Source organism: Salmo trutta, chromosome 40 (assembly GCF_901001165.1).
Source record: "Salmo trutta chromosome 40, fSalTru1.1, whole genome shotgun sequence".
Classification (NCBI taxonomy): Eukaryota; Metazoa; Chordata; class Actinopteri; order Salmoniformes; family Salmonidae; genus Salmo; species Salmo trutta.
Genome location: NC_042996.1, coordinates 7,308,171 through 7,333,985, shown reverse-complemented (window position 1 = coordinate 7,333,985; position 25,815 = coordinate 7,308,171). Strand labels below are relative to the sequence as shown.

Below are 25,815 nucleotides of genomic sequence, written 5' to 3'. Positions count from 1 at the left end.
AGACCTTCATGCCATATTGAGTCAAAAGCTTTTTGGAAATCAACAAAGCATGAGAAGACTTTGCCTTTGTTTTGGTTTGTTTGTTTGTCAATTAGGGAGTCCAGGGGGAATATGTGGTCTGTCGTATGGTAATTTGGGAAAAAGCCAATTTGACATTTGCTCAGTACATTGTTTTCACTGAGAATATGTACGAGTCTGCTGTTAATGATAATGCAGAGTATTTTCCAAAGGTTGCTGTTGATGCATATCCCATGGTAATTATTGGGGTCAAATTTGTCTCCACCTTGTGGATTGGGGGATCAGTCCTTGCTTCCACATATTAGGGAAGGTGCCAGAGCTGAGGGATGATGTTTAAGTATAGGCAATGGAATTTGTGGTCGGTATATTTTATCATTTCATTTAGGATACCATCAACACCACAGGCCTTTTTGGGTTGGAGGGTTTGTATTTTGTCCTGTAGTTCATTCAATGTAATTGGAGAATCCAGTGGGGTTCTGGTAGTCTTTAATAGTTGATTCTAAGATTTGTATTTAGTCATGTGTATGTTTTTGCTGTTTGTTCTTTGTTATAGAGGTAAAAAGATTGGAGGTGGTTAACCATACATCTCCATTTTAGATAGATAACTCTTCGTGTTGTTGTTTGTTTTCCAATTTTCCCAGAAGTGTTTAGATTCTATGGATTCTTCAATTACATTGAGTTGATTTTTGACGTGTTGTTCCTTCTTTTTCCTTAGTGTATTTCTGTATTGTTTTAGTGATTCTCTCTTTCTCTCGCTCTGTCTGTCTGTCTGTCTGTCTGTCTGTCTGTCTGTCTGTCTGTCTGTCTGTCTGTCTGTCTGTCTGTCTGTCTGTCTTTCTGTCTGTCTGTCTGTCTGTCGCTCTGTCTGTCTGTCGCTCTGTCTGTCTGTCGCTCTGTCTGTCTGTCTGTCTGTCTGTCTGTCTGTCTTTCTGTCTGTCTGTCTGTCGCTCTGTCTGTCTGTCTGTCGCTCTGTCTGTCTGTCGCTCTGTCTGTCTGTCGCTCTGTCTGTCTGTCTGTCTGTCTGTCTGTCTGTCTGTCTGTCTGTCGCTCTGTCTGTCTCTCGCTCTGTCTCTCGCTCTATTTCTCGCTCTGTCTCTCTGTCTCTGTCTCTCGCTCTGTCGCTCTGTCTCTCTGTCGCTCTGTCTCTCTGTCGCTCTGTCTTTCTGTCTCTCTGTCTCTCGCTCTGTCTCTCGCTCTGTCTCTCGCTCTATTTCTCGCTCTGTCTCTCTGTCTCTGTCTCTCGCTCTGTCGCTCTGTCTCTCTGTCGCTCTGTCTCTCTGTCGCTCTGTCTCTCTGTCTCTGTCTCTCGCTCTGTCGCTCTGTCTCTCTGTCTCTCTGTCGCTCTGTCTCTCTGTCGCTCTGTCTCTCTGTCGCTCTGTCTTTCTGTCTCTCGCTCTGTCTCTCGCTCTGTCTCTCTCTCTCTCTCTCTGTCTCTCTGTCTCTCGCTCTGTCTCTCGCTCGCTCTCTCTCGCTCTGTCTCGCTCGCTCTGTCTCTCGCTCACTCTGTCTCTCGCTCGCTCTGTCGCTCTCTCGCTCACTCTGTCTCTCGCTCGCTCTGTCGCTCTGTCTCTCGCTCGCTCTGTCTCTCGCTCGCTCTCGCTCTCTCTTTCTGTGGTCTGTCTCTCGTCTTCCTTATCTCTCTCCCACTTGAATTGTTTTCTCTCGCTTTCTCTAGCTCTCTCTCTTGCTCTGTGAGTGTTAGTGATGTGATGCTTATCAGTGGAGGGGCTTGTACACAGTCTTAACACACTCTGACAACAGCCAGGGAGAGAGAGCATTGCCCACTGAGGCACACAGATGCGCACACACAAACTGCTGCTCTCTCTCGCACTCTCTCTCTCTCTCTCTCTCTCTCTCTCTGTCTCTCTCTCACTCTCTCTGCCTCAATCTCTCTGTCTTTCTGTCTCTCTCTCTGTCTCTCTCTTTCTTTCTCTGTCTCTCTCGCTCTGTCTCTATATACTGTATATATACAGTGCATTCTGAAAGTTTTCAGACCCCTTGACCTTTTCCACGTTTTGTTACGTTACTGCCTTATTCTAAAATGTATTAGAATATTGATTAGAATTGCTATGAGACTCGAAATAGAGCTCAGGTGCATCCTGTTTCCATTGGTCATCCTTGAGATGTTTCTACAACATGATTGGAGTCCACCTGTGGTAAATTAAATTGATTGGACATGATTTAGAAAGGCACACACCTGTCTATATAAGGTCCCACAGTTGACAGTGCATGTCAGAGCAAAAATCAAGCCATGAGGTCAAAATAATTGTCCGTAGAGCTCCGAGACAGGATTGTATCGAGGCACAGATCTGGGGAAGGGTACCAAAACATTTCTGCAGCATTGAAGGTCCCCAAGAACACAATGGCCTCCATTGTTCTTAAATGGAAGAAGTTTGAAACCACCAAGACTCTTCCTAGAGCTGTCCGCCCAGCCAAACTGAACAATCGGGGGAGAAGGGCCAAGCATCACGGCTGGAGGAATTATGGTGGTGGCAGCATCATGCTGTGGGGATGTTTTTCAGCGACAGGGACTGGGAGACTAGTCAGGATTGAAGGAACGATGAACGGAACATAGTACAGAGAGATCCTTGATGAAAACCTGCTCCAGAGTGCTCAGGACCTCAGACTGGGGCGAAGGTTCACCTTCCGACAGGACAACGACCCTAAGCACACAGCCAAGACTACGCAGGAGTGGCTTCGGGACAAGTCTCTGAATGTCCTTGAGTGGCCCAGCCAGAGCCCGGACTTGAACCCAATCAAACATCTCTGGAGAGACCTGAAAATAGCTGTGTAGCGTCGCTCCCCATCCAACCTGACAGAGCTTTAGAGGATCTGCAGAGAAGAATGGGAGAAACTCCCCAAATACAGGTGTGCCAAGCTTGTAGTGTCATACCCAAGAAGACTCAAGCCTGTAATCGATGCCAAAGGTGCTTCAACAAAGTACTGAGTAAAGTGTCTGAATACTTATGTAAATATGATATTTCAGTTTTTAATTTTTTTTATATATACACTGCTCAAAAAAATAAAGGGAACACTAAAATAACACATCCTAGATCTGAATGAATGAAATAATCTTATTAAATACTTTTTTCTTTACATAGTTGAATGTGCTGACAACAAAATCACACAAAAATAATCAATGGAAATCCAATTTATCAACCCATGGAGGTCTGGATTTGGAATCACACTCAAAATTAAAGTGGAAAACCACACTACAGGCTGATCCAACTTTGATGTAATGTCCTTAAAACAAGTCAAAATGAGGCTCAGTAGTGTGTGTGGCCTCCACGTGCCTGTATGACCTCCCTACAACGCCTGGACATGCTCCTGATGAGGTGGCGGATGGTCTCCTGAGGGATCTCCTCCCAGACCTGGACTAAAGCATCCGCCAACTCCTGGACAGTCTGTGGTGCAACGTGGCGTTGGTGGATGGAGCGAGACATGATGTCCCAGATGTGCTCAATTGGATTCAGGTCTGGGGAACGGGCGGGCCAGTCCATAGCATCAATGCCTTCCTCTTGCAGGAACTGCTGACACACTCCAGCCACATGAGGTCTAACATTGTCTTGCATTAGGAGGAACCCAGGGCCAACCGCACCAGCATATGGTCTCACAAGGGGTCTGAGGATCTCATCTCGGTACCTAATGGCAGTCAGGCTACCTCTGGCGAGCACATGGAGGGCTGTGCGGCCCCCCAAAGAAATGCCACCCCACACCATGATTGACCCACCGCCAAACCGGTCATGCTGGAGGATGTTGCAGGCAGCAGAACGTTCTCCACGGCTTCTCCAGACTCTGTCACGTCTGTCTCGTGCTCAGTGTGAACCTGCTTTCATCTGTGAAGAGCACAGGGCGCCAGTGGCGAATTTGCCAATCTTGGTGTTCTCTGGCAAATGCCAAACGTCCTGCACGGTGTTGGGCTGTAAGCACAACCCCCACCTGTGGACGTCGGGCCCTCATACCACCCTCATGGAGTCTGTTTCTGACCGTTTGAGCAGACACGTGCACATTTGTGGCCTGCTGGAGATAATTTTGCAGGGCTCTGGCAGTGCTTCTCCTGCTCCTCCTTGCACAAAGACGGAGGTAGCGGTCCTGCTGCTGGGTTGTTGCCCTCCTACGGTCTCCTCCACGTCTCCTGATGTACTGGCCTGTCTCCTGGTAGCGCCTCCATGCTCTGGACACTACGCTGACAGACACAGCAAACCTTCTTGCCACAGCTCGCATTGATGTGCCATCCTGGATGAGCTGCACTACCTGAGCCACTTGTGTGGGTTGTAAACTCCGTCTCATGCTACCACTAGAGTGAAAGCACCACCAGCATTCAAAAGTGACCAAAACATCAGCCAGGAAGCATAGGAACTGAGAAGTGGTCTGTGGTTACCACCTGCAGAACCACTCCTTTATTGGGGGTGTCTTGCTAATTGCCTATAATTTCCACCTGTTGTCTATTCCATTTGCACAACAGCATGTGAAATGTATTGTCAATCAGTGTTGCTTCCTAAGTGGACAGTTTGATTTCACAGAAGTGTGATTGACTTGGAGTTACATTGTGTTGTTTAAGTGTTCCCTTTATTTTTTTGAGCAGTATATATACATTTTCTAAAATTTCTAAAAAACTGTTTTTCCTTTGTCATTGTGGGGTATTGTGTATACTGCCCTACCTAGAAGAAAGGCAGTAACTGCTCATTTGGTCGAAAATGAGTTAATGTCATTTTTGCCACATTAAATACATGCTTTGTCATGTGGATAAGTATCCTTCCTTCCTGTTTTGGAGAATGGGGGGGTCATGTTAGCAGTAACTGCATAAAGTTGCTGTGAAACCAAGGTAAATAAAAGCCATTTTTCTCAGTTCCACTCTATGAACAGTTGCTGCCTCTTTGCTTGGTAGGGATTAGATTGACATAGGAATATATTGACGAGGAAAAATAATTTAATTCATTTTAGAATAAGGCTATAATGTAACAAATTGTGGAAAAAGCCAAGGGGTCTTAATACTTTGTGAATACACTGTATACACACACACACACACACACACACACACACACACCACACACACACACACACACACACACACACACACACACACACACACACACACCAGTCCTTCATCCATTTCCTGGCACCAGCATCTCCCCTGATGTATCCAGCTAATGACTAATCTTTTTATGTATGCATATGTGCATAACATTATCCAATTATGTTATTAGAACCAACAGACTCATGTGAGATCCAGTAACATTCAGTCTCCCTCTCAGAGCTTTACTGTGTAATTATCTGTCTATCCACCATGGTACTGTGTAATTATCTGTGTATCCACCATGGTACTGTGTAATTATCTGTGTATCCACCATGGTACTGTGTAATTATCTGTCTATCCACCATGGTACTGTGTAATTGTCTATCCACCATGGTACTGTGTAATTATCTGTCTATCCACCATGGTACTGTGTAAATGTCTGTGTATCCACCATGGTACTGTGTAATTGTGTGTGTATCCACCATGGTACTGTGTAATTATCTGTCTATCCACCATGGTACTGTGTAATTATCTGTCTATCCACCATGGTACTGTGTAATTATCTGTCTATCCACCATGGTACTGTGTAATTATCTGTGTATCCACCATGGTACTGTGTAATTGTGTGTGTATCCACCATGGTACTGTGTAATTATCTGTCTATCCACCATGGTACTGTGTAATTATCTGTCTATCCACCATGGTACTGTGTAATTGTGTGTGTATCCACCATGGTACTGTGTAATTATCTGTCTATCCACCATGGTACTGTGTAATTATCTGTCTATCCACCATGGTACTGTGTAATTGTGTGTCTATCCACCATGGTACTGTGTAAATGTCTGTGTATCCACCATGGTACTGTGTAATTATCTGTGAATCCACCATGGTACTGTGTAATTATCTGTGTATCCACCATGGTACTGTGTAATTATCTGTCTATCCACCATGGTACTGTGTAATTATCTGTGTATCCACCATGGTACTGTGTAATTGTGTGTGTATCCACCATGGTACTGTGTAATTATCTGTCTATCCACCATGGTACTGTGTAATTATCTGTCTATCCACCATGGTACTGTGTAATTGTGTGTGTATCCACCATGGTACTGTGTAATTATCTGTCTATCCACCATGGTACTGTGTAATTATCTGTCTATCCACCATGGTACTGTGTAATTGTGTGTCTATCCACCATGGTACTGTGTAAATGTCTGTGTATCCACCATGGTACTGTGTAATTATCTGTGAATCCACCATGGTACTGTGTAATTATCTGTGTATCCACCATGGTACTGTGTAATTATCTGTCTATCCACCATGGTACTGTGTAATTATCTGTGTATCCACCATCGTACTGTGTAATTGTGTGTGTATCCACCATGGTACTGTGTAAATGTCTGTGTATCCACCATGGTATTATACTTGGTTATACACACATACAGACACACACACACACACACACACACACACACACACACACACACACACACACACACACACACACACACACACACACACACACACACACACACACACACACACACACACACACACACACACACACAGAGACCATGTTGTCCTGCTGATCATAGTTTTGCTCACTGATATTAGACACACTGATACACACAGCTCTGTTTGGCTGCATATCTGTTTGTCTGTTTCTTGAGGTTAATCTCTCTCAAATCTCATTGTGAATCTGTGGTGAATATTGGAGTAGGGCATTGAGTGTATGAAAAGAATGGACAATAAAGCTTTAGAAATTTGAATTGGAGGAAAATGTACTCAGCGACCTCAGGATGACACTGTACGTGCACAAAGACTAAATAGAACACTGTACACCATCCCCGGGCAGAATCACACACATACACACATACATACACACACACATACATAGATATACGGGCCAGCACTCTTTCTGAGTTAGACCAGAAAGACTCTCCTCTCTCTGTCTCCCAATCCCTCTTTCACCCCACTGCACACAGACAGTGGCTGTCTCTCTCAAAGCATCCATTTGGCTCTAAGTACAACTCACAGAACTCAGTCAATGGGCCAGACACACTGATACATCACACACGTGCTCTCTCTGTCTCTCTCTCTCTCTCTCTCTCTCTCTCTCTCTCTCTTTTCTCTCTCTCTCTCTCTCTTCTCTCTCTCTCTCTCTCTCTCTCTCTCTCTCTCTCTTTCTCTTCTCTCTCCTCTCTCTCTCGCTCTCTCTCTTTTCTCGCTCTCTCGCTCTCTCTCTCTCTCTCTCTCTCTTTTCTCTCTCTCTCTCTCTTCTCTCTCTCTCTCTCTCTCTCTCTCTCTCTCTCTCTCTCCTCTCTCTCTCTCTCGCTCTCTCTCTTTTCTCGCTCTCTCGCTCTCTCTCTCTCTTTTCTCTCTCTCTCTCTCTCTTCTCTCTCTCTCTCTCTCTCTCTCTCTCTCTCTCTCGCTCTCTCTCTTTTCTCGCTCTCTCGCTCTCTCTCTCTCTCTTTTCTCTCTCTCTCTCTTTTTTCTCTCTCTCTCTCTCTCTCTCTCTCTTTTCTCTCACAAACACACACAGTGATGTTGACCAGGCAGCCGTGTCAGACCTGTCAGGAGTTGTGTTGTGTGTACCGTAGGAGCCTGCATCTTGACAGGGCAGCAGCAGATGTATGTTTCCTCTATCATTCTTCTGTCTCTTTTGTTTTTTAACCTTTATTTGAACTCTCTCGGTTAATCCTGATTCTGATGTGTTTTTCTCTAGTTGTTTTAACATAGATCCTCTTTCCTCTGGATTGCTGTGTGTTTTTCTAGATTGGTGTGGATATGGTGTGGATGTGGTGCACCTTTTACGGTCGCCATGTTAGCACATGAGAGGGAGATCTCATAGATTGGTTACTGTGTGCAACCAATCTGTGGGTCTGTGTATGTGTGTTGGACCTGGAATGTGTGTGTGGTGCACTCCAACATTAACTTGTGTGTGTTTTCTCTCCTCAGACAACGGGCCGTACCAGCAGAACCCTCCCCCCGCCTCTTCCAATACACTCCCACTACCAGACGACCGACGACAGAGCCTCGTCCCCGTAGAGTTCGCCGGCCTCCTCCACGGCTCCTCGCCAGCCTGCGAGACGCCCGACACACCCTACCACCTCTACACCTCCAACACCAACCCCAAAGCCCCAAAACACACCCCCTCGGACCCCCACACCAGCCCGGTAACCACGCTCGGTAACCACGGCAACCTCGCTTCAGTAACCCAGCCCCCTGAATTAGGAATTGGACTGCCACCGCCCCTCATTATCCCTCACACAGGAAACGAGGCGTTGGCTCTGAAGACCCCCAAAGATCCCCTCAAAGACGACAGACCCCCCAAACCTCAGGTAGTCTATCGCACCATCTTCCACACCCGGGTTAACCAGAACTCCCAGAACGCCTCGCCCTCCTCCTCCTCGCCGTATGGTTGGAACGGGGAGGCGGTGGTGGTGAGGGGGGGGGTGTCTGGAGCTGGCGGACCCAGGGAGGGGGCACCGGCGTCTGGGTACGAGGACAGGGCCTTTACCCTGGGCAGGATGAGATCCATACCTCGCAGTGTGCTGGACCTAAAGCTCTCCAAGTCACTGTCCAAGTCTGACTCCAACCTGCTGGCTGTGTCGCCCATACAGGTACGTTCTGTTGTCCTGTTTATATCCCGTTTTAATGGAGAAACAGTGCTGTTATTTTGACCATTCCCTCTTTATCTTGTGAAATGCCAGGTGTAATATTAATTGCGGTTAAAAGTACTGCCCCAGGCTTATTACACTGAGAGGGTGGGTCTTGGTAAATGTAACCGTTTGTTTACCATTGAGGGAATGACAGTTACAGAACCTCACCTTAGAATTTGATTCAAGCCACAGACAGTTGTCCAACTTGATAAATGATATTGATCCAATTGATGGATCCATTGTTAAACGTAGATGTAATGGACAGTGTGTTGACGGTCTCTTTCAGGAGGAGTACCACTGGGGGTCGGGGACTAGGGGCCAGGGGCCGAGAGGAAGCCCTAGCCCAGGGGACACCGCCAGTCCTGGGGGCCAGCTAGAGAGAACACCCTCCTTCACTGCTGAATGGGAGGAGGTGAGAGAAGCAGCGCTGTGGCTGCTGTTCAGTCAGATAGAAATGTCATGTCTAGAACTTAAACAAAGAAGAAATGATTTGACGTGGTCTATTAAGACGTGGTCAATTTTCTGTGAGTCTGTTCTACACAATTAGTTTCTGGTCCAAGAGAAAAACGACATGAATGTCCAGGTTACTTTACTTTCTCTTCTATAAAGTAAAAAAAATAGGTGAGAGGAAATTAAGAAAAGAGAGGAGATTGAATAAGAAAAAAGGTATGAAAAATACATGCAGCGATGGAGAGAGAGAGAGAAATAGAAAGTAAAGGCATCCCAAGAAAAGCGTGTGCGTGCGTGTGTGCGTCCGTCCGTCCGCCCGCCCGCCCGCCCGTCCGTCCGTCTGCCCAGGGGTGGTGTACGGGTGGTGGTAAAGTCCCACTGACATACTTTTAATGTGATCCATGTGTTTATTTCCATTGTTGAGAAATATTATACACACTGACTCACAGCCAAATGATCTTCTGGTCAGTGATCACACACACAGACAGACACACACACACCAGCACACACCACACACACCACCACTAATGCTTTTCTTGGGTGTGTTTTGAGAGGTGACCGATGTTAAAATATGCAGGAAAAGAAGGCCAGCTTCATACCCAGGAACACACTCAGGAACACACCCAGGAACACACCCAGTAACACACCCAGTAACACACCCAGTAACACACCCAGTAAACACACCCAGTAACACACCCAATAACACACCCAGTAACACACCCAGTAAACACACCCAGTAACACACCCAGTAACACACCCAGTAACACACCCAGTAAACACACCCAGTAACACACCCAGTAACACACCCAGGAACACACCCAGGAACACACCCAGTAAACACACCCAGTAAACACACCCAGTAACACACCCAGTAACACACCCAGTAATACACCCAGTAAACACACCCAGTAACACACCCAGTAACACACCCAGTAAACACACCCAGTAACACACCCAGTAAACACACCCAGTAACACACCCAGTAACACACCCAGTAACACACCCAGGAACACACACACGTTAAGCCACCTCTCTGGGCTGTGATGATCCCAGTTTTTCACATGCTGTATAGTAGGGCTGTGATGATCCCAGTTTTTCACATGCTGTATAGTAGGGTTGTGATGATCCCAGTTTTTCACATGCTGTATAGTAGGGCTGTGATGATCCCAGTTTTTCACATGCTGTATAGTAGGGTTGTGATGATCCCAGTTTTTCACATGCTGTATAGTAGGGCTGTGATGATCCCAGTTTTTCACATGCTGTATAGTAGGGTTGTGACGATCCCAGTTTTTCACATGCTGTATAGTAGGGCTGTGATGATCCCAGTTTTTCACATGCTGTATAGTAGGGTTGTGATGATCCCAGTTTTTCACATGCTGTATAGTAGGGCTGTGATGATCCCAGTTTTTCACATGCTGTATAGTAGGGTTGTGATGATCCCAGTTTTTCACATGCTGTATAGTAGGGCTGTGATGATCCCAGTTTTTCGTTCATTAGCTGTAACGATCGTCCAAAGGAGTAGACCAAGGTGCAGTGTGGTGAGTGTTCATCTTTATATTTATTTTAAATCAGAACACTTAAACAAAATAATAAACAAATGACAAACGACCGTCACGTCTTGCAGGCTATAACAAGCAGTACAAAAATAAGATCCCACAACTCAAGGAGGGAAAAAGGACTGCCTAAGTATGGTTCCCAATCAGAGACAACGATAGGCAGCTGCCTCTGATTGGAAACCATACCTGGCCAAAACATAGAAATATAAAGCATAGAATGCCCCCCCCCCCCACACCCTGACCTAACAACATAGAGAAATAAACCGTCTCTCTCAGGTCAGGACGTGACATTAGCGATGGTTTGCCATACATTGCACACGCCATACAATTCTATAGAGGCTGAATGATGATGATAAAGTACCTACAGATTCTTCTATTAATCTGCAGCAATTATACAGAGAAGGGTCATATTTAATTACCTGCTTCGGGAAAACACAGAATGGGAGCGATGGGAAAAGAAAGGAAATCTACACTTTATTTAAAAAACTAGGTGGATACCTATTCAAATGAGTAGATTCGTCTATTTCAGCCACACCTGACAGGTGTATAAAATCGAGCACACAGCCACGCAATCTCCATAGACAAACATTGGCAGTAGAATGGCCTTACTGAAGCGCTCAGTGACTTTCAACGTGGCACCGTCATAGGATGCCACCTTTCCAACAAGTCAGTTTGTAAAATTTCTGCTCTGCTCTGCTAGAGCTGCCCCGGTCAACTGTAAGGGGTGTTATAGTCAAGTGGAAATGTCTAGGAGCAACAACGGCTCAGCCACAAAGTGGTAGGCCACACAAGCTCACAGAACGGAACCACTGAAGCGTGTAGTGCGTAAAACTTATATTCCTCCGGTTGCAACACTCACTACTGAGTTCCAAACTGACTCTGGAAGGAACGTCAGCACAAGAACTGTTTGTCAGGAGCTTCATGAAGTGGGTTTCCATGGCCGAGCAGCCACACACAAGCCTAAGATCACCATGCGTAATGGCAAGTGTCGGCTAGAGTGGTGTAAAGCTCACCGCCATTGGACTCTGGCGCAATGGAGACGCGTTCTCTGGAGTGATGAATCACACCTCACCATCTGGCATTCCGATTGACAAATTTGGGTTTGGCGGATACCAGGAGAGCTCTATCTGCCGAATGCATAGCGCCAACTGTAAAGTTTGATGGAGGAGGAATAATGGCCTGGGGCTGTTTTTCATGGTTTGGGCTCCTTAGTTCCAGTGAAAGGAAATCTTAATGCTACAGCATACAATGACATTCTAGATGACTATGTGCTTCCAACTTTGTGGCAACAGGTGTGGAAGAACATGACTGGCCTGCACAGAGCCATGACCTCAACCCCTTCAAACACCTTTGGGATGAATTGGAATGCTGACTGCGAGCCAGGCCTAATCACCCAACATCAGAGCCCCACCTCACAAATGCTCTTGTGGCTGAATGGAAGCAAGTCCCCACAGCAATGTTCCAACATCTAGTGAAGAGTTTTCCTAGAAGAGTGGAGGCTGTTATAACAGCAAAGGAGGGACCAACTCCATATTAATGCCCATGATTTTGGAATGAGATGTTTGACTAGCAGGTGTCCACATATTTTTGGTCATGTTGTGTGTTTGTTCTATTTTGAGAAGAAATGCAAGAGACAGTTCTGCTATAAGCAAGAGGATGCCCACAAGGGAAGGCTCACTAAAGAACTGTATGTGCTTATATAGATAGTGCTCTTAAACAGGCAATCTGCTGTTGATGCATCTGTTTTTGGACTTAAATATGTTCCCATTGATTCTTGGAGAATGTAACTTATAAATGCCTCATGAGCTTAGTTCAACTGTCGTACCCCATCAGAACCCAGAATATAAGCGTGTTTTACGCCAGTGTTTGTAAACAAATGAAATGTAACAGGTACGATATAGCCTCAAAACATGGTTAAAACTATCATTTTGATATCTGTTCAGTCCGTAGCTCTTTCTATGAATTAAAGTGGTTATAGTTCTCTAGCCCCATCCCTCAGCTTCGTACAGAAACAGTGGCGGGAAGAACACTTTGTAATTGTTTCAGCTGCAGATTTCTCCTTTAAATTACTAAATTACTGTTTTCCTGACCCTGAAAATGATGCAATGCTGTAAACAAGTGTAGGCTACATGGGATCCATACACTCTTAGCTGTGTTGCTAAATAGTGATCTATTGCTTCTGTACTCACACCCAATGTGGGAATCCCAATTTTCCCATTCCATAGACTACTTTAAAATGAGGAATTGTGTAATTTGGGTGAGCTCTCTGATCTTAGATCAGTGAGTCGGCAATCATGTGGTAGCCCCCATAGGCAGTCATTGAGCCTGTCAGATGTATGGTGCTGCGCTGCACAGTTGAGTGCTTAACAGCAGGTCTAGGGTCAGATTCCTGCTGTGGAATCCTCCTGTAAACGAGTTTAAAGGCAGACAGAGGCTTCTGAAACCTCTTCCAGATGGTTACTCTTTCTCTCTCTTTCTCTCTCTTTCATGCTTTCCCATCCATCTTCTCTCCTCCTTTCTCTCCCTCCTCTTCTTCCTCCTTCCTCCGAATCTCCCCCTTTCCTCCTTCAGTCTCCTCTGTCCTCCTTGCCTGTCAACTCAATACATTTCAAAGGTGATTGATTGCCATTCATTAGAATTTATAACGACCATGTCACCAATTTACAAATAGGCAGCTAGAGATACAGCATGAACATTTTCTAAATTGCAACTCTCTCTCTCCTCTCTCTCTCTCTCTCCTCTCTCCTCTCTCTCTCCTCTCTCCTCTCTCCTCTCTCTCTCCTCTCTCTCTCTCTCTCTCTCCTCTCTCCTCACTTCTCTCCTTCTCTCCATTCAGATTGATAAGATAATGAGCTCCATTGGGGCTGGCATCAGCACTGGCACGGGCTCAGAAGGGATCAAGGAGAATAATGCAGGTAAACAGATAGTCAGAAACTGCACTGAACTTCCATACCTCCTTTCTCCTCTATCTCATTCTCTCCCTTCTCATCTCTCCCTCTTTCCTCCTCAGTTCTGTCTCATCCCCACTTGTCCTTCTGTCATCCCCCTCTCACCTCTCTCTCCTCCTCTTTCCCTCTATCTTCCCCCTTCTTTCTCCATCCTCCTGCCTCCTCTCTCTCTCCCTCCCTCTCTCTCTCTCTCCCTCCCTCTCTCTCTCTCTCTCTCTCTCTCTCTATTTCCCCTTATCTCTTTCCTCCTGCCTCTTCTCTCCTGTGCATGTGAAGCATTCCCTTACCATGGTAACCACTTTGAGAAATGCTGTTTGCGCTATGTGCTAAACCTGCTGTCTCCCACCAACGCACATGCACCCGCACCCACATTGTGTGTGTTGGGGCAGCTCAGCTCTCAGACAAAGAGGCTCATCTGATGGCTATTGCTATCTGTGCAAGGCACTGAGATAGAGGGGGACAGAGAGAGTGAAAGAGAGGGGAGAGAAAGAAAAGGAGGGGAGAGAGAGATATCGACGGAGAGAGAGAGAAGGGAAAGGGAGCGATAGAGGGAGAACCAAGAAAAGAGCGAGAGAGAGAGAGAGAGAGAGAGAGAGAGAGAGAGAAAGAAAGAAGGGAGAGCAGAGAGATCGAGGGAGAGAGAGTGAGTGAGAAACAGGAGTAGGGAGGGAGGATAGAAAGAGGAGGGAGAATGGGAGAGGAAGGCAGAGTGGAGAGAGAGAGCGGGGGAGAGCAGAGAGAGAGAGAGAGAGAGGAGGCTGCATCCAGTTGAGTGTGGGAGTACTTGATAAAGAGAATTCTACCAAGCAGGCAGCTCTCCCTATCTCCTTCTTTCTCTCTCGCTCCTGCTCACACACACACACACGCACACACACACTCGTACACATACACAAGCGAAGCGAACAGGCAGGCAGGAGCAACAGCTGAGAGCGTGAAAGGAAAGCAGCAGCAGCAGCAAGACACACGCATCTATCGGATCTATCTTACCACCTCCCAGCCTCTGCACCCTCTCTCTCATGGATCTTACCCCCAGGACGGCACCTCTTCTCTGGATCTAACCTTAGCCCTCTCCCCTCTTTTCCAAATCCCTGGATCTACCTCCAACCACCCTAAACTTATCCCCCTACCCCCCTTGTGCCCCAGCACCCTAGCATGCTTCGCCCCTACATCCTCTCCCCTCAGCCATGCTCATAACCATCAGCCAAGCCTAACCCCAACCCCCCCATCCATCCTACCATCCTCCCCCTCTCTTTCCCCTCTCCTCCACACTCTTCCTCTACCATGGCGGGCTCGTTCGACAGCCACATTGCCCGCAACATGATGTGGCAGTGCCAGCTCTCCCAGCCTGACTGCCGGTGTTACCGGGTGGATGGCTACTCCCTCCTGAAGCGTCTGCCCCTTCACCCCCTCATAGGTCCCCGGTGCCCCATGCAGTCTGTGGGCCAATGGCTGGACAGCATTGGACTGGTCCAATACGAGAACCACCTACTGGCCAACGGCTTCGACAACGTGCAGTTTATGGTGAGTGGAGAGGAGAGGGGGGAGAGGAGAGGGGAGAGGAGAGGGGGGAGAGGAGAGGAGAGGGGGAGAGGAGAGGGGGAGCGGGGGAAGGAAGTTGTGTCTAGATTTTGTTACTTTTTGTTGGGTTTGTGTCGTTTTCTTGGTTTTCTGTCTTCTATAATTTATCTTTCTCAATCTCTCTCTTTATCTCTCCTTCTCTTCTACTCTCTCTGTCTCTCCTTCTCTTCTACCCTCTCTCTTTCCTTCTTCACATTATCCTTGTCTATTCTCTCATCTGCTCTTGTTTTCTCCTCTCCTTTCCAACCTCACTCTCTCTCTGCTCCCTTCCACTCTCTCTCTGTTTACTGCTCTCTTTCTCTTTCTGTTCCTCTCCTCCTATCCTTCCTGTTTCTCCATCTCTGTACTTATTCCACTCAATACACCCCCAGTCCCACAAGACAGTTGCACAACACACAGATTACTTACAAAACACACACGCAATAAACGTAATCTAACACACAATTCTGTGAATTATCAGTGTCTTCCACTCTTTTATCTTCCCATCACTCCTTTTTTCAGTTCTTTCATCTCTGGTAGCGTGGAGAGAGAGACTACATGTGTATCATTTAGTATGCGTGAACTTCCTCCATGACATTTCACTGTTTGTGTATTGATCTCTCTGTGACAGGTCACACATGTTTTAGCTTGGCCTGTACTTTGACATGTGCATGACTTAAAACTCATCATACGTGACAGGGAGCTTGTGGTATTGGTTCAAGACGTGTGTGTGCGTGTCAAATCACATTTGTCGCATGCTTCGTAAACACATGCTTGCGTGTGTGTGTGCTCTGTTTCTGAAGATCATAAAACAGTGTGCAGCACCGAGAGAGGGACAGAGGGAGAGAGTATACAGATCTAGAGAGAGTGAGACCAAGGTAAAGAAATACATAAAATATTGAGAGGGGGTGGATGACCAAGAGGGAGACAGAGAAAGACAGAGAGAGGAGAGAGAGAGCGAGAGAGAGCGAGAGAGAGAGAGAGAGCGAGAGAGAGAGCGAGAGAGAGAGCGAGAGCGAGAGAGATTCCTATTCCCTCTTTTACAGCTTTATCACATAACCGAACATTTGAATGATGATACAAAAAGACTCAGTGCAACCCTGCGTGTGTGTGTCTGTGTACTTCTCTGTTACAGCCCCTGCCTAATCTTTATTTATGTATTATACAAGAGCGGATGTCCAATTGACATTCAAGCTAGCAGCCACCACGACTGTATCTCCATACAGAATGAGTTTCATGGCACGCTAAGGCTAAAGTACATTCTCTTAATAATCCAGTTGTATTGGCTAGCAGTCTGAGTGCAATGTAACGATAGATATATAACATGTTGAGCTGCAATAGGATTTTTTGTTTGCTCAACATTTGGGCATATTCTCAAGTTGATATGTATGTTCACTCATCCATTAGTTGTGGACATACAATTCAACTTGAGAATGTATTCTACCTTATTTGCATATTTCCCTGTGTGCCTCTAAGTTAGTCTCTCTATGACAATACATTACATACAGTATATCATAAGACCTTTCTTTGAGGGCCTAGTTACACCCTAACTCAGTGGTCTGAAACTCCTGGTCTACAAGCCACAACAGGCCTGCAAGTCACATATTGCTGGCTTGCAAAATTATGTGTACAGTAGTTCCTATTGGAATATCCAACAAATGGAACTTTTAATCACCCGCAACCTGCATTCAGAATCAGGGCCCCAGACTGCAACAGTTTAGTCACATTGGCTGTGCGAGTAAAAAATCTGTATTAGTCGCATCGGTGCTTGCTGCTCATTCTACATGGTCATCTTACTCCAAACGTCCTATTTTTTTAGGAGGCTAAAACCATGATTTGGTCAAACAGTAATGTGCATTATCCTCAGAGATGGCCGCCTCGCTTCGCATTCCTAGGAAACAATGCAGTATTTTGTTTTTTTATGTGTTATTTCTTACATTGTTACCCCAGGAAATCGTAGGTTTTATTACATACAGTCGGGAGGAACTATTGGATATAAGAGCAACATCAACTCACCAACATTACGACCAGGAATGCGACTTTCCCGAAGCGGATCCTCTGTTTGGCCCACCACCCAGGACAATGGATCGGATCCCAGCCAGCGACCCAAAACAACGGCGCCGCAGAAGGGGCAGACGGAGCGGTCTTCTGGTCAGGCTCCGTAGACGGGCACATTGCGCACCGCTCCCGAGGATACTACTCGCTAATGTCCAGTCTCTTGACAACAAGGTAGACGAAATCCGAGCAAGGGTTGCCTTCCAGAGAGACATCAGAGACTGTAACGTTCTTTGTTTCACGGAAACATGGCTCACTCGAGACACGCTATCGGAGTCGGTACAGCCACCTGGTTTCTTCACGTATTGCGCCGACAGAAACAAGCATCTCTCTGGTAAGAAGAAGGGCGGGGGTGTATGCCTTATGATTAACGAGACGTGGTGGGATCATAACAAAATACAGGAACTCAAGTCCTTTTGTTCACCTGACTTAGAATTCCTCACAATCAAATGCCGACCGCATTATCTACCAAGAGAATTCTCTTCGATCATAATCACAGTCGTGTATATTCCCCCCAAGCAGACACATCGACGGCCCTGAACGAACTTCATTTGACTCTATATAAACTGGAAACCACATATCCTGAGGCAGCATTTATTGTAGCTGGGGATTTTAACAAGGCTGATCTGAAAACAAGGCTCCCTAAATTTTATCATCATATCGATTGCGTGACCCGGGCTGGCAAAACCCTGGATTATTGTTATTCTAACTTCCGCGACGCATATAAGGCCCTCCCCGCCCTTCTTTCGGAAAAGCTGACCACGACTCCATTTTCAGCCTATAGACAGAAACTAAAACAGGATGCACCCGTGCTCAGGTCTGTTCCACGCTGGTCTGACAAATTGGATTCCACGCTTCAAGATTGCTTCGATCACGTGGACTGGGATATGTTCCGCATAGCGTCGAACAACAACAGTGATGAATACGCTGATTCGGTGACCGAGTTTATTAGCAAGTGCATCGGTGATGTTGTACCCACAGCATCTATTAAAACATTCCCCAACCAGAAACCGTGGATTGATGGCAGCATTCGCACAAAACTGAAAGCGTGAACCACTGCTTTTAATCAGGGCAAGGTGTCCGGAAACATGACCGAATACAAACAGTGTAGCTATTCCCTCCGCAAGGCAATCAAACAAGCTAAGCGTCAGTACAGAGACAAAGTAGAGTCGCAATTCAACGGCTCAGACACGAGAGGTATGTGGCAGGGTCTACAGTCAGTCACGGACTACAAAAAGAAAACCAGCCCCGTTGCGGACACCAACGTCTTGCTCCCAGACAAACTAAACAACTTCTTTGCTCGCTTTGAGGACAATACAGTGCCACTGACTTGGCCCGCTACCAAAACCTACGGGCTCTCCTTCACTGCAGCCAACTTGAGTAAAACATTTAATCGTGTTAACCCTCGCAAGGCTGCAGGCCCAGACGGCCTCCCCAGCCGCGTACTCAGAGCATGCACAGGCCAGCTGGCTGGTGTGTTTACGGACATATTCAATCAACCCTTATCCCAGTCTGTTGTTCCCACATGCTTCAAGAGGGCCACCATTGTTCCTGTTCCCAAGAAAGCTAAGGTAACTGAGCTAAATGACTACCGCCCTGTAGCACTCACTTCCGTCATCATGAAGTGCTTTGAGAGACTAGTCAAGGACCATATCACCTCCACCCTACCTGACACCCTAGACCCACTCCAACCTCAGGAGGCTGAAGAAATTTGGCTTGTCACCAAAAACACTCACAAACTTTTACAAGTGCACAATCGAGAGCATCCTGTCGGGCTGTATCACCGCCTGGTACGGCAACTGCTCCGCCCACAACCGTAAGGCTCTCCAGAGGGTAGTGAGGTCTGCACAACGCATCACCGGGGGCAAACTACCTGCCCTCAAGGACAACAACCACCCGAGCCACTGCCTGTTCACCACGCTATCATCCAGAAAGATTTCTGGCTCCCAGGTGTCTTTTATACAGGTAACGAGCTGAGATTAGGAGCACACTCTTAAAGGGAGTGCTCCTAATCTCAGCTTGTTACCTGTATAAAAGACACCTGTCCACAGAAGCAAGCAATCAATCAGATTCCAAACTCTCCACCATGGCCAAGACCAAAGAGCTCTCCAAGGATGTCAGGGACAAGATTGTAGACCTACACAAGGCTGGAATGGGCTACAAGACCATCGCCAAGCAGCTTGGTGAGAAGGTGACAACAGTTGGTGCGATTATTCGCAAATGGAAGAAACACAAAAGAACTGTCAATCTCCCTCGACCTGGGGCTCCATGCAAGATCTCATCTCGTGGAGTTGCAATGATCATGAGAACGGTGAGTAATCAGCCCAGAACTACACGGGAGGATCTTGTCAATGATCTCAAGGCAGCTGGGACCATAGTCACCAAGAAAACAATTGGTAACACACTACACCGTGAAGGACTGAAATTCTGCAGCGCCCGCAAGGTCCCCCTGCTCAAGAAAGCACATATACATGCCCGTCTGAAGTTTGCCAATGAACATCTGAATGATTCAGAGGAAAACTGGGTGAAAGTGTTGTGGTCAGATGAGACCAAAATGGAGCTCTTTGGCATCAACTCAACTCGCCGTGTTTGGAGGAGGAGGAATGCTGCCTATTACCCCAAGAATACCATTCCCACCGTCAAACATGGAGGTGGAAACATTATGTTTTGGGGGTGTTTTTCTGCTATGGGGACAGGACAACTTCACCGCATCAAAGGGACGATGGACGGGTCCATGTCCCGTCAAATCTTGGGTGAGAACCTCCTTCCCTCAGCCAGGGCATTGAAAATGGGTCGTGGATGGGTATTCCAGCATGACAATGACCCAAAACACACGGCCAAGGCAACAAAGGAGTAGCTCAAGAAGGACATTCAGGTCCTGGAGTGGCCTAGCCAGTCTCCAGACCTTAATCTCATAGAAAATCTGTGGAGGGAGCTGAAGGTTCGAGTTGCCAAACGTCAGCCTCAAATGACTTGGAGAAGATCTGCAAAGAGGAGTGGGACAAAATCCCTGAGATGTGTGCAAACCTGGTGGCCAACTACAAGAAATGTCTGACCTCTGTGATTGCCAACAAGAGTTTTGCCACCAAGTACTAAGTCATGTTTTGCAGAGGGGTCAAATACCTATTTTCCTCATTAAAATGCAAATCAATTTATAATATTTTTGACATTTTTCTGGATTTTTTTGTTGTTATTCTGTCACTCACTGTTCAAATAAACCTACCATTAAAATTATAGACTGATAATTTCTTTGTCAGTGGGCAAACGTACAAAATCAGCAGGGGATCAAATACTTTTTCCCCTCACTGTATACAGTACTCTATGCCGTTCGGCCATCACTCAATCATATATTTTTATGTACATATTCTTATTCATTCCTTTACACTTGTGTGTGTAAGGTAGTTGTTGTGAAATTGTTAGGTTAGATTACTTGTTAGATATTACTGCATGGTCGGAACTGGAAGCACAAGCATTTCGCTACACTCGCATTAACATCTGCTAACCATGTGTATGTGACAAATAAAATTTGATTTGATTTGATTCCTGTAATGACACTTTTTGCCCTGCCCCTCTGCCTGTTTCGCTGGGGCCTGCTGCTGTGATGAGACACTAACTCCCTCCCCCCTGCGCACCGGGAGTAAAAAAATTGTTCTGGTTGTAGGCTATAACATTTCAAAATCCAGTTGCGGGAGAAACACAGATTTGGAAGCAGCTAATGTTGTCGCGCTTGAAAATAGAGAGAGGGTTCTCAGATTTCTGTAGGTATACTTTTTATTTCTCAACTCTCAATATTGTGCTCTATAGAACTATTTTATAACCAATACATTTGATATGGCATTGAGATACAGATAGTGTGAAATACACAGTGGGTAGTAGGCTACAACTACAATGTATTTTTAGGACATTGCATTTACTGTTAGATTAATACATGGCTGCATTACAAGCAGTGGGTATTATGTTTAGAGTTATTGATCTAGCTATAGTGTTTTTTTTTATTTCCTCTTACTCAGGTGGTGAATTAGCCCCAAATAAATTAGCCTATGATTTACATTTACATTTACGTAATTTAGCAGACGCTCTTATCCAGAGCGACTTACAAATTGCTATTAGCAAACATAAATATTTTGTCAAATAAAATCTTATTGGTCACATGCGCTGAATACAACAGGTCTAGACTTTACAGCCCGTTGCCAACAATGTGGAGTTAAAAAGTAATACAAAAGTAAATATTAACAATAAATTCCTCTCTATTGAACAAAATACAAATCTGGAGCCCTATTTTAACATTAAAATATAACAACAATAGCCAAATTGTCAACCCAAAATTCATGAAAATCACTGAATAAGGTTGCACATCAAAATATCTTGAATCATGCATTCCTGCATGGATACGTTAGATGAAACCACTTATTTATTGAATACCATCTGTCGTCTATTATACCTCTTAAAAAAGCATTGTGAACGACTCTGTAAGTGGTTAATAATTGTTTCTATTCTGTGACGCTACAATTTTTCCGGTTGCGACCAAAATATGGTCTGATGCTTCCAAATGAAAAAGTTAGTGGTTCCAGTGCCACCAGGGGAAAATGTTAGTGTGGAGCCCTGAGAATGACTGCCGGGGTAGGGAAGATTCATTCATTAGACTACCTAAATCATCTAAACTGGAACAGCCATCTCAGTAACTGTTGCAGTAAATCCAACTACTAACAGATTGGATTACTTTAGAAACGTTTTATTTATTTTTGTGTAGTATAAGACGAATCAACCGATCAATGTACATGCAAAAACACAGGTATTATAACATACACTTTTGATAATAAACCTGTAATGGAGCATGCTGGGAAATATGATAACGATGGGTGTGGTTTTAAGCAAACATGAGTTTGTAATTTTAGTCAATAAATCTTGATCAATCTAAAATCTAGTGTCGAGCAAACTAGAAATCGTATTGCAGCTGGTTGCCTTGATATTTATAGGTTGAATCCACTTCAATGCTATTTTGAAGTCCACTCAACTCACAGAATAATGCTGATTTAAGCAATTGGTTAAAATAATTTTTTACAGTGTCATAAATTCAGTAGTATTGGTTTGGCTGGTGTAGGATATGGTTGATTTATTTTATGCAGAGAGAGAGAGACTGCCTATATGAGTCTGAATACAGTTCATTTGGAAAGTATTCAGACCCCTTGACTTTTTCCACATTTTCTTACGTTACATCAATCTACACACTATACCCCATAATGACAAAGCAAAAACAGGTTTTTATAAATTTTTGCAAATGTATTACAAATAAAAAACGGAAACATCACATTTACATTAGTATTCAGACCCTTTACTCAGTACTTTGTTGAAGCACCTTGACGTCGATTACAGCCTTGAGTCTTCTTGGGTATGACGCTACAAGCTTGGCACACCTGTATTTGGGGAGTTTCTCCCATTCTTCTCTGCAGATCTTTTCAAGCTCTGTCAGGTTGGATGGGGAGCGTCACTGCACAGTGATCTTGTAACACAAGATCATGGATAAACAAAGTGGATGAATTTGAACTGCTTCTTCAATGAGTAAATTAAGACATTGGATGTGTCAATGAAACTAGGGCCCACGAAAATGTCCTAGATGAATCTCTTTTCATTTAAAACTATCAGCTGTTCAGAAATGACAGGTCCAGAGGGGGGATGGCTATGTATGTGAACCACAGTATGCAGGCAAAGAGAAGAACTGACCTAGTGAAAGAGGAATTTGAGTGTATGCAGCTTCAGCTCTGCCCTAAACGACTCCCCAGCTCAGTTTCAACTCTGGTAGTGGGAGTACTCTACCATCCATGGGCAAATGAGAAAACACTTCAGCAGAACACTGTGGATTATCTCATCAACACTATTGATGTGATCAGGATGTTCTCTCCCCAAATGGGGCTCATCCTGTGTGGAGACTTTAATCACCTGCCTATCAAGTTGCTGACAAACTCCCATCCAGACATGAAACAAGTGGTCAAAGACAAGACCAGAGGGGACTCCATCTAAGATCTGATCATTACCAAGATGAAGAATCACTACAACACCCCCACTGTACTTGCTCCTCTTATATCCAGTGATCATAAATGTCTGCTGTTCTCCCCAAACACAACATCAGGAGGGAGAAGCAAGGTGCAGCGGGAAAAAGGACATCTGGTCAGAACAGAAAGGAGGCCTTAGCACGATGTATGGCCAGTACTGACTGGTCTGCCACATATGGGGTAGAGAGCATCGATGCAAAGGTGGAGACGTTCAACTCCTGCATTCAAACTGCACTTGATGTATGCATGCCAGTAAGAAAACAGCAACACTGGACAAGCCCTGGATGACTGTAGGAATAAAAGCTGCCATCAGGAAAAGACAGAAGATTTTCAACAGATGGGGAAAAACAATGAAATGGAGAAAATACAGAAACACAGTGCAAATGCTTATCAAGGAAGCAAAAACAAACTAATACAAAACTAAAATCCAGGACCTGAAGAAGAAAAACCTTAAAGGATGGTGGGAATTCATTAAAAAAGGACTGGGATGAAAGAAAACATCCGCAGGGAGAATACAGGTGGAGGGAATTGAAGACAAAGACGTGGCTGATATTTTAATGAACTTTTTGCTGAGGGGTGGATAAGCACCACACCTCTTGCCATCTTCCTACAAGTCAGGTTGAGCTGTGCAGCATTGGCCAGATAAAGCAAGCTCTGACCAGACTCAGCCCACATAAAGCGTGTGGGCCTGATGGCATTCCAGTCTGGCTACTAAAAGTGCAGAAGATCTAGCACCTGTCATCACACACATAGTTAACACCTCTTACTGGCAGGGGACTGTTCCTGCTGCCTGGAAGACTGCCAATGTGTGTCCCATACCTTAAGTGTCCAACCCATGTACAATGAGTGACTGGAGGCCCATCTCTCTAACGTCATGCCCTTGAAAAATCCAGGAGAGCTTCATCAAAAAAACTCCTGGTTGACTGCTACAGACTCCAGAAAACCAACAATGGTGAGGGTGTTACTTGCTGATATGTCAAAAGCCTTTGATCGAGTAGATCACGCAAAGCTCCTGCAACATCTGTCTGACATTGAACTGTGTCCAAGGTTACTAGCCTGGCTCCACAGCTACACCACAGGAAGAAGGCAGAGGGTGATGGTTACTAGCCTGGCTCCACAGCTACACCACAGGAAGAAGGCAGAGGGTGATGGTTACTAGCCTGGCTCCACAGCTACACCACAGGTAGAAGACAGAGGGTGATGGTTACTAGCCTGGCTCCACAGCTACACCACAGGTAGAAGACAGAGGGTGATGGTTACTAGCCTGGCTCCACAGCTACACCACAGGAAGAAGGCAGAGGGTGATGGTTACTAGCCTGGCTCCACAGCTACACCACAGGTAGAAGGCAGAGGGTGATGGTTACTAGCCTGGCTCCACAGCTACACCACAGGTAGAAGACAGAGGGTGATGGTTACTAGCCTGGCTCCACAGCTACACCACAGGTAGAAGACTGAGGGTGATGGTTACTAGGCTGGCTCCACAGCTACACCACAGGAAGAAGGCAGAGGGTGATGGTTACTAGCCTGGCTCCACAGCTACATCACAGGTAGAAGACAGAGGGTGATGGTTACTAGCCTGGCTCCACAGCTACACCACAGGTAGAAGACAGAGGGTGATGGTTACTAGCCTGGCTCCACAGCTACACCACAGGTAGAAGACAGAGGGTGATGGTTACTAGCCTGGCTCCACAGCTACACCACAGGAAGAAGACTGAGGGTGATGGTTACTAGCCTGGCTCCACAGCTACACCACAGGAAGAAGGCAGAGGGTGATGGTTACTAGCCTGGCTCCACAGCTACACCACAGGAAGAAGGCAGAGGGTGATGGTTACTAGCCTGGCTCCACAGCTACACCACAGGAAGAAGGCAGAGGGTGATGGTTACTAGCCTGGCTCCACAGCTACACCACAGGAAGAAGGCAGAGGGTGATGGTTACTAGCCTGGCTCCACAGCTACACCACAGGAAGAAGGCAGAGGGTGATGGTTACTAGCCTGGTTCCACAGCTACACCACAGGTAGAAGACAGAGGGTGACGGTTACTAACCTGGCTCCACAGCTACACCACAGGTAGAAGGCAGAAGGTGATGGCAAATGGCACATTTAGCCCTTCAATGCAGAGCAGGCGAGAGCAGGCTGCAGTGCACCTGGTGAAGGACATGCACACTCTTGACCATCCACTGAATGACCTGCTCCCTCCAAAAAGAGGTAACTGCACCACCATGCTCCTGAGAAACTGCCTGCGAAACACCACTCTACCCACTGCATTTCTTCAGTTTTATCTGTGAGCAAGAATAAATAAACTATAACTCAAACAGCTATTTTCAGGTCTGTTTGATCGGGTTCAAGTCCGGGCTCTGGCTGGGCCACTCAAGGACATTCAGAGATTGTCTCAAAGCCACTCCTGTGTTGTCTTGGGTGTGTGCTTAGAGTCGTTGTCCTGTTGGAAGGTGAACCTTCGCCCCAGTCTGAGGTCCTGAGCGCTCTGGAGCAGGTTTTCATCAT

The 25,815-nt window shown here is 45.9% G+C and overlaps 1 protein-coding gene across 3 annotated transcripts in view; it reads left to right on the top strand.

Annotated features, from left to right (window-relative positions):
- The window catches only part of LOC115180478 (ankyrin repeat and sterile alpha motif domain-containing protein 1B), a 205,502-nt gene that overhangs the window by 90,803 nt on the left and 88,884 nt on the right, over positions 1 to 25,815 (top strand). Inside the window, exons 8-11 of one of the 3 annotated variants that reach the window (XM_029742607.1) lie at positions 7,994 to 8,658; positions 8,984 to 9,109; positions 13,540 to 13,618; positions 15,066 to 15,172. In XM_029742607.1, the coding sequence (XP_029598467.1) occupies positions 7,994 to 8,658; positions 8,984 to 9,109; positions 13,540 to 13,618; positions 15,066 to 15,172 (977 nt within the window). Of the gene's footprint in view, positions 1 to 7,993; positions 8,659 to 8,983; positions 9,110 to 13,539; positions 13,619 to 14,826; positions 15,173 to 25,815 lie in introns of those variants that run through there. The other 2 variants (XM_029742606.1, XM_029742609.1) reach the window with 2 other exon arrangements.